This window comes from Dipodomys ordii, unplaced genomic scaffold (assembly GCF_000151885.1).
Source record: "Dipodomys ordii isolate 6190 unplaced genomic scaffold, Dord_2.0 Scaffold103, whole genome shotgun sequence".
Taxonomy (NCBI): Eukaryota; Metazoa; Chordata; class Mammalia; order Rodentia; family Heteromyidae; genus Dipodomys; species Dipodomys ordii.
Genome location: NW_012267319.1, coordinates 2,409,560 through 2,418,387, shown reverse-complemented (window position 1 = coordinate 2,418,387; position 8,828 = coordinate 2,409,560). Strand labels below are relative to the sequence as shown.

Genomic DNA, 8,828 nt, shown 5'->3' with positions numbered 1-8,828 from the left:
GACCCTGGCTCTGTCGGAGCGGAAGCGGGCGGTGCGCACCGCCGGGGACGGTCACCGCCAGGCAGGAGCCCGACCCACTCGCGAGTCTGTCTCCAGTGAACACCAGACAGAGCTGTGGCTCCGGGGCGAACACAGGCGAAGGGGCAGCGCCCAGGCCTGAGTTCAACCCAGCGCCCAGACAAACACAAGCAACAAACCAGCCAACAGGCGCGGGGGTGGCGGGGAGAAGGCGGTGCGCAGCCCCACGTGGCGGGGTTCGCGGGCCGCCCCCCCTTGCCCCCCCCACAGCGCGCCCCCCCTGCCTGGACCCCTCTGTGGGCACCGCGGCCCCAGCGCCGCCCTGTTTTGGTCTGTGCCAGTGGAGGCCCAGCTCCAAGGCCAGGAGCCCGGCTGCACCACGGTGCCTAACTCCTGCCTCTGTTTGTTTTTGTTTCTGGCAGAACTTGAGCCTAAACTGGGGGCCTCTAGCCTCTCCCAGGAGAGCCCCGCCATGCCTTGTGTCCAGCCCCTCCTCCTGCCGTGGGGTCCCCTCCGTGGCCAGCGCGGTGGTCCTGCTGCGGGGCTGCTCCGCTGCTGGGGCCGGCAGCACGGTGCGCGCCCTCCAGCCACAGACCCGGGCTCCCAACGGCTGAGGCTGGACAGCAGTCCCTAACTCCCTCCTGCCGGGTATCCAGCTCGGTGTTTGCTTTTAAAATAAACTCAACAGCTCAAGGCAAGCGCTCTACCACTTGAGCTACAGCGCCACTTCCAGTTTTCAAGCCCAGAGTTCAAGCCCCACGACCAACAAAAACAAAACAAAACAAAAACCTCAACAACACAGCCTTTCCCTTGATCACAGGGGCAGGTCCAACCTCATTTCTATGGTTATTCTTGCCGGTAACATCTGTGTACCTGCTACCCTTGCATGTGCTGGCTCTTTCCTCTCTCCCCCCCACCCCCCTCTTTGTGCCAACATCAGTGCTTGAACTCAGAGACTGGGCCCTATCTTTTGTTTTTGCACTGAGGGCTGGTGTTCTACTCAAGTGGTAGAACTCCACGTCTCTCTTTTTGGTAATTAGTTGGAGATAATTGGGAGAGTCTCACAGACTTTCCTGCCCAGTCGGGTTTCAAACAAACCTCGATCCTCACATTGTAGCCTCCTGGGTAACTGAGGATTGAGGCATGTAATCCTAGCTACCAGTAGCCAGTTTAGATTTGTATGGTATGTGTCTCGTATATTTCACTTAAACAACACCTTGAAGATGGGTTCGTGTTGTGGCGTGTATCAGAATTCCATTCCTCTTTTGGCTGAACAGTGTTCTGTTGCGTGGATGGGACACTTTTTGCTTACGTGTTCATCCGTCGTGCGGCACACGGCTCTGACACGGCTGTGCAAACACCTCTTTCCACTTTTTGGATCAATGCCTAGGAGTCAAGTTACTGAGCACATGTTGGCTCCGTGTTTACCTTTGTGAGGACGGCCGGTCTGTGGGCAGCGGCTGACGGCTGTGCCCTTACAGCCCTTCTTGGTGGACTTTTCCATGCATGCCACGGGGCAGGAGCCAGACTGGCCGGCCCCACAGGCCTCGACTTGACCAGTGCCTGTGCCTCTGCAGATCTCAGCATGCCTTCAGAGACACCCCAGGCCAAAGAGCTTTCTGCAGGGTGCCCCCACAACTTGGGCATGCACCCAGGGAATGGAAGCCTGGAACAGAGGCCTTCCGGGGAGAAGGAGCATGCATGGATCCGACCCGACACCCCGAGCAGGTGCACCTGGCAGCTGGGCACACCGGCCACCGCCTCCCCCCATCACCACGCCACCCCGTGAGTCTGTCTGTGTTCATAGGACTGTCAGTCCAGCGCCTGGAGGGGGAAGCCACAGAGAGCGAGGATCGGGGCCAGAGCCTCCGGTGTACAAGTGTGGGGACTGCAGAGCCAGCTCAGGCGGAGTTCAGAGAGGCCAGGGCCTGTTTTCACTGTAGCCCAGCACCAGGGGGAGCCCAGAAAAGATGTGGATGCTCCAGAAGCATTCTCTGAATAAATGCGCGTTGGTGCCCAGGCCACGTGCCCTAGAGATATGAGACTGTCTTAACGCATGGGTGGCTGTGTCTTTCTCCGTAACCTTAGGCTACAGACAGGTCCCTGGACAGAAGTACTTTGCTGTGGTGGGCTCAGGACTGAGGGATGAATAATCCTGTGTGTGTGTGTGTGTGTGTGTAAGTATATATCTATATATACTTATATATGCACTCATATGCATATACAAGCACACACACACACACACACACACACACAAACTTGAGCTGCCCATGCTTGTCTCTAACCTTGTTTCTTTTTCTAATTGTGGACTCCTTTCTGTTTTAGGGAAAAATCACCAAAAATCCTGCCAGACATCCTGAGAAAGATCGGCAACACTCCCATGGTCAGGATCAACAAGATTGGGAAGAACGCGGGCCTGAAGTGCGAGCTCCGTGAGTGCCTGGCCCCGAGGGCGGGGGCGGGGTGGGCGCCCGCTGCGGGTCACGTGATGGCGTCCGTCCAGTCTGGGGGTCCCAGGTCCTGGGGTGCGGGGCCGGACACCTGTGGTAGGTCACGTGATCACGACAGTCCAGGCTAGGGGACCCCGCATCTCGTCTCTCCAGCTGGTAGCCAGGAAAGGCTTCTGCCAAAGACAAAACAGGACCCTGGGGAGACTGTGGGTGGTTCCACCTGGGTGAGGCCTCAGGAGGGTCTGGGGCGTCCACCTGTGCTGGCTGCATCACTGCTGGGCCAGCAGCTGTGGCCGTTTGGTCCCGCTAGGTTTGTGGGGCCTAGTGGGGCCGCCGACCATTCATGACACAGGACGGGGATTTGGGGGAATCTGTGGGGCTTGGGTGGACACACTTCATGCCACACATTTCCCTTCTCCTTCCTTCCCTCCCTTCCTTCTTTCCTTCCTTCCTTCCTTCCTTCCTTCCTTCCTTCCTTCCTTTCTCTCTCTCCTTCCCTCCCTCCCTCCCTTCCTTCCTTCCTTCCTTCCTTCCTTCCTTCCTTCCTTCCTATTTCCTTTCTCTCCTTCCCTCCCTCCCTCCCTCCCTCCCTTCCTCCCTTCCTTCCTTCCTTTTTCTTCCTTCCAATACTGGAGCTTGAATTCAGGGCCTGAGCACTGTCCCTAAACTTTGGCTCCAGACCTGGATGCTGTCCCTTAGCTTTTTTACTCCGGGCTAGCTCTCTACCACTTGAGCCACAGCTCCAGGTCTGGCTTTTTGCTGATTCATTGGCTATAAGAGTCTCACAGACTTTCCAGCCCTGGGTGGCTTCAAACCTCCATTCTCAGATCTCAGCCTCCTGGAGTAGCTAGGATTACTAAAGGCATGAGCCACCAGCACCCATCCCAGATCTTAATTCAGCTGTTTGGGAAGGGAAGCCGCTCCGAAGCAGGAGGGTCTGAGGCCCTGCACTCATATGCACGCCTGTGCACACACGTGCATGGCGCGTGCCCCCCCCCAGCAGGCTTGCGGCTCTGAGGATAACGGGGGGCGGGGGAAGGTGTAGTCCAGCTGTCCACACGCGTGTCTGTCGGGACTGTCCTGCCCCAGGGGGACGTGTTATCTGGGGCTCCCTGGTGCCTTCCTTTCCCATTCAGCCGCCTGGCTCTGCAGGATGGCAGGGAGTGGTTCTGTTCTCGTCCAGTACTGGGGGCAGGCACAGGAGGCGTCCTGCCCTGTCCCTGTCCCTGAGGGGTTGGGTGAGAAGGTCCGAGCAGGAATGGGGGGCGGGGACCAGAGGTCTTCTCCTCCCTCGAGATCTGTCTCTGGCTCCCAGTGGCCAAGTGTGAGTTCTTCAACGCGGGCGGGAGCGTGAAGGACCGCATCAGCCTGCGGATGATCGAGGACGCCGAGCGGGACGGGGCTCTGAAGCCTGGGGACACCATCATCGAGCCCACCTCCGGGAACACAGGTGGGCACCGCTCCGGCGGGAGGGGCGGGCTGTGCCCCGCGGCCTGGCACCGGGAGAGGAGAGGCCCGGCTCCTGTCCCTCCTGTCCTCCCCTGAGCCAAGCACGGTCCCGCTCTGCGGGGACGAGCCCTGGGGCACCGCCATGGCCCTGTGTCCCGGGTGGCTGGAGGAACGGGGTTTCCTGCCTCGGCCCCTGCTCTCCACCCTCTACGCGGGTGAGCTCCCTCCTCCCCCACCCTGCGGGGTGAGAGGTCACGGGCCGGGCCTCTCTCACCCCGGACACCCTCTCAGGGATCGGGCTGGCGCTGGCCGCCGCGGTGAAAGGCTACCGTTGCATCATCGTCATGCCGGAGAAGATGAGCATGGAGAAGGTGAGCGGGCGGCGCGGGCGGCCGGGGGCGGCGCGGGCGGCCGGGGGCGGCGCGGGCGGCCGGGGGCTCCCGAAGCCGAGGCCGCCCATCGCGTCACCTTTCCCCGCACAGGTGGACGTCCTGCGGGCCCTGGGTGCCGACATCGTGAGGACGCCCACCAACGCCCGGTTCGACTCCCCGGAGTCCCACGTGGGCGTGGCGTGGAGGCTGAAGAACGAGATCCCCAATTCTCACATCCTAGACCAGGTGGGGCACCGGGGGTCCGGGAGGGAGCACGCGGTTGAGACCATGCTCAAGGAGGCTCGTTGGGATTCGGGTGCGGCAGGTCTGGGGGTGGCTCGTGTCACCGTCAGGTCTGTCCTGGCTCGGAGCCCTCTGGACTTGGTGGGGCCTCGTGTCTGCGGCCTGGGCCAGCGTCAGTGGGCAGCTGCCCTCCCCAGTCCAGATGTTAACGTGGCTTGGGCCGCCTTCATCTGGGGCCCCGCTGCGTTCTGGACCCCCCCCCCCACCGGAACCTGACTCATGTATTGCATTTTCGGGTTCATCCAGCTATTTCACCTTCTGAAGAGGGGTTGGGTTGCTGTATTGTTTTTTGTGCCAGTCCTGAGGCTTGAACCCAGGACACGGGCCTGTCCCTGAGTTTCTTTTTGCTCAAGGTTAGCGCTCTACCACTTGAGCCAGGGCTTCCGCTTCTGGTTTTTTGTGGTTAACTGGAGATGAGTCTCCTGGACCTTCCTGCCTGGGCTGGCATTGAACTGCGATCCTCCGATCTCAGCCTCCTGAGTAGCTGGGATGACAGGCGTGAGCCCCTGCCCGGCTGGAGAGCAGGCTTTAGGCCTCATGTCCTGCGTAGGCTCCTAGCAGCGCCTGTGGGAGCCGCGGTGGCCCTCGGCTCACGGCGCCTTTCTTGCCCGCAGTACCGCAACGCCAGCAACCCCCTGACGCACTACGACAGCACGGCGGAGGAGATCCTGCAGCAGTGTGATGGTGTGCGCGGTGGGAGGGACGCTGCCCTCCCCTGCCTGGGAACTCCTCTTCACCCTTCAAAACCCAACTCTGTGACGTGGCCCCTAGAGCAGTTTCCTCTCTTTAAGCCAACCTTGGCTTCTGCTTGTAGCACCCACAATGTGGTGCAGGCTTTGTTGACCCCACATTCTCTCCTCCAGGTGGTAGGAGCTGCTGTGGCAGGGACCCGGGCTGGCACTGACCCCAGCTTGGGATTGAGCTCCAGCCTGGGCACCGAGTCCCATGTCTTTCTCCCCTCCAATTAGCTTTTGCACAGGCAGGAGAGGCCTTGGAGGCCGTGCAGCGGCCCGCGCCAGGCCCCGGGGCAGCGGAGACGCTTCCTCTGGGATGGCTGGCAGCGTGCACTCGAGTTCCTGCCCTGGCACGGGCCGCGGGGCAGCTTTGTTACGTGCCCGGGTGGGGGAACGTCCAGGCATTCTCTCATCCAGTTTTACAAGTGAGAATTCTCTCACTTGGCGAAAGACTGAAGTTCCGGTTTGGCGCGGGTGTCCGCCTGTGATCAGACTTGCCTGCTCCTGGACTGGGCGCGCGGCGGCGCCAGTGCCCACTCAGGTTCTGAGCCAAAGCCTGAGTGATTTGGCCTCTTTCTGGTGCTGATCCTGGAGCTTGAACGCAGAGCCACAGCTCCTCTTCCAGCTTTTCTTTTCCCTATGTCAGAGCTGGGGTTTGAACTCGGGGCCTGGGTGTTATCCCTGAAAGTGTTCGCTCAAGGCTAGTGCCCTACCCCTTGAGCCACAAATCACTTAAGGCTTTTTGGGACTAAGAGTCTCACAAACTTTCCTTCCCCATGCTGGCTTTGAACTACCATCCTCAGACTCCAGTCTCCTGAGTTGCTAAGATTACGGGTGTGAGCCACCAGTACTTGGCTTCATTTCCAGCTCTTCTTGCTGGTTAATTGGAGGTGGAGTCTCAAATACTTTGCTGAGGCTGGCTTCGAACCTCGATCCTCACATCTTAGCCTCTTGAGGCTAGGATTACAGGCACCCAGCTTCTTCTGGGAATTCTGATTGCTGCCTTGATTTGAGCCATGTGTCTTTAAGAGTGGTGGGCTGGAGGGGCTGTGGCCTGAGACCATCCCCTCCACCAGGGAAGCTGGACATGCTGGTGGCTTCGGCCGGCACGGGGGGCACCATCACAGGCATTGCCAGGAAGCTCAAGGAGAAGTGTCCGGGGTGCACGGTGAGCGAGGCTGCGGGGCGGCCGTGGCGCAGGGCATGCCGGGAGGCGGGCGGGTTGCTCTTCCACGGGCTCCACACACGGTGCCTCTGGACAGCGGAGTTCTGCCTGTGTTTTGGCCTGGGCTGGGAAACAGTGCTGGCTGATAGGCAGCTCAGTCAACGCGCTGCGTGCATGCCCAGCGGGCCTGGCGCAGCGCCAGCTGGCGTCCTGGGGCCTTCCTGTCCTCCGTGGGGCGGGGGCTCCAAGGAAACGCCTGGAAGCTGTTGTGTCCCGAGTCTCAGTGTGTGCTTGGGGCGTAAGGGTGGTCCGAGGGGGCTGAGATGCTCGGCTGTTACATTTTCTCCCTGACACTCACCTGCGCTCCAGGAAGAGGTCAGTGCGCAGAGCCAGTGCCGTCCCCAACCCGCTGTCCCCCTCCTCACTCAGTACAGCCGTGGGATGTCATTGCGCATGTGTGCGCGTGCATGCGTGTGCCTGTGTGCGTGCCTGTGTGTGCATACATGAGTGTGGTGTGGTGGTCCTGGGTCTTGAACTCAGGGCCTGGGTGTTGTCCCTGTTTTTTTTGCTCTAGGGAGTATGCTCTACCACTTGAGCCACAGCTCTGCTTCTGGCTTTTTTTGTGGTGAATGGGAGATTAAAGTCTCCCAGACTCAAAAGCTCAGACCTGCTTTGAACCATGATCCTCAGAGCTCAGTCTCCCAAGTAGCTAGGGTTCTAGAATGAGCCTCCAGGGCCGGGTCTGGCTGGGAGGTCTCTTCTGAGTGTCCCGCCCTGGATGACTCCAGATGGATTGTTAGGGTCCCAGAACTCAGCCCAGGAGCACCTATGGGTGCCTTGTTTGCCTCCATGCCCCGTGAACGGATCAGCACTAAACCCAGCAGCAGCCAGGGCCACTGTGGGAATCGCCCCAGTGTCCAGTGCGGACGCCCCCAGGCTCAGCCTGTCGCTGCCCCCGCAGATCATCGGCGTGGACCCCGAGGGCTCCATCCTGGCCGAGCCTGAGGAGCTGAACCGGACAGAGGTGACAGGCTACGAGGTGGAGGGAATCGGCTACGACTTCATCCCCACGGTCCTGGACAGGAAGGTAGCTCACCCACCGCGCTGCCGGGATCCCAGACTGAGGCCGCCCCGGAGCTCACTTCCCGGAGCTCACTTCCCGGAGCTCACTTCCCGGAGCTCACTTCCCGGAGCTCACTTCCCGGGCTCACTTCCCGGAGCTCACTTCCTGGCCATTAGCGCGGTCTCCAGCCGAGCAAGGGCCCATGCAGGCCATGCCCTTGAGTTCCCGGCCCACCTGCCAGACACAGGGCAGGGCAGCCGAGGGGAGTATGAAGCCCAGACACACAGGGTGACCCCAGAGCCAGAGCGGAGCCCCCAGGCCGTGGGGCGTGCGGCTGCCCGGTGGGGCCTGGCGGGTGGTTGAGTTGCCCCGTGTAAAGCAGGGCACAGAGATCCAGGTTTGCAGGCCTGCCTTCCACATCCTGGGGCGGGGGTCAGGGGTCAGGGGTCGGGGGAGGTCAGGACCGTCTGAGGGAGCCCTCTGCGAGGCTGTCGAGCCCCCGCGGTGCCCCTGCCCAAGATGATGGCCTGGTCCTGCGAAGGTCGTGGACCGGTGGATCAAGAGCAACGACACGGAGTCCTTCACCTTCTGCCGGATGCTGATGGCGCAGGAGGGGCTGCTGTGTGGTGAGTGGGGGGGGGAGCAGGGGTGCTGTGTAGGGAGGAGGGGCACACAGCCCAGCCAGGCCGCAGCAGCCTCCCGTCCAAACGCCTAACGACAGCAGGCCGTGCGTCTTGGGTGGAGTCGTGTGTCTGTCCAGGTTCTTTAGGAAGTGATTCTCAGGGCCAGGCCAGAGCCCTCACCATTCCTCCCATTCTCCAGCCAGCCAGCGTGTCCTGGGGGTGGGGGCCCCACGGCAGTGGTCCGGGCCTTCCCGTCCCCGCCGCGCCCTGGGATGAGGCTGTGTGGCGCGGCCCACGCCGGCTCCCGGGCCCACGCCGGCTCCCGGGCCCACGCCGGCTCCCAGGCTCCCTCCCGGCCTCCACTTAGTTTAAGTCTCAGGAAAATTGGAAAACACACTGAGCCTGCTCCCAGAAACTGCCCTGAGCCGTGTGGGGGCCCAGGGGAAGAACACTGCCCCCCCACCCCATGTGACCAGATCCCCCACAACTGAGGTCCACCCTGGAGACCGGCGTGGGCCCTGGTGATGCAAACTTCCAGAACACGGCAGGGACCCACCTGGGACCCTGTCCCCGCCCTGCTCCGGGGAGAACAGGCTGCCCACGCCCACTGTCGTCCGGGGACCTTTCTGGCTTCCTTGTGTCACTGTGGCCG

General features: G+C 61.5%; 1 protein-coding gene across 3 annotated transcripts in view; it reads left to right on the top strand.

Moving 5' to 3' along the window:
* Nucleotides 1-1,297: 1,297 nt before the first annotated feature.
* Nucleotides 1,298-8,828, top strand: part of Cbs (cystathionine-beta-synthase) — a 30,216-nt gene continuing 22,685 nt past the window's right edge. Inside the window, exons 1-9 of one of the 3 annotated variants that reach the window (XM_013027389.1) lie at nt 1,298-1,803; nt 2,344-2,450; nt 3,784-3,918; nt 4,209-4,288; nt 4,400-4,534; nt 5,206-5,275; nt 6,402-6,493; nt 7,452-7,577; nt 8,095-8,179. In XM_013027389.1, the coding sequence (XP_012882843.1) occupies nt 1,604-1,803; nt 2,344-2,450; nt 3,784-3,918; nt 4,209-4,288; nt 4,400-4,534; nt 5,206-5,275; nt 6,402-6,493; nt 7,452-7,577; nt 8,095-8,179 (1,030 nt within the window). In that variant the 5' untranslated portion in view covers nt 1,298-1,603. The remainder of the gene's footprint in view (nt 1,804-2,343; nt 2,451-3,783; nt 3,919-4,208; nt 4,289-4,399; nt 4,535-5,205; nt 5,276-6,401; nt 6,494-7,451; nt 7,578-8,094; nt 8,180-8,828) is intronic. The other 2 variants (XM_013027387.1, XM_013027388.1) reach the window with 2 other exon arrangements.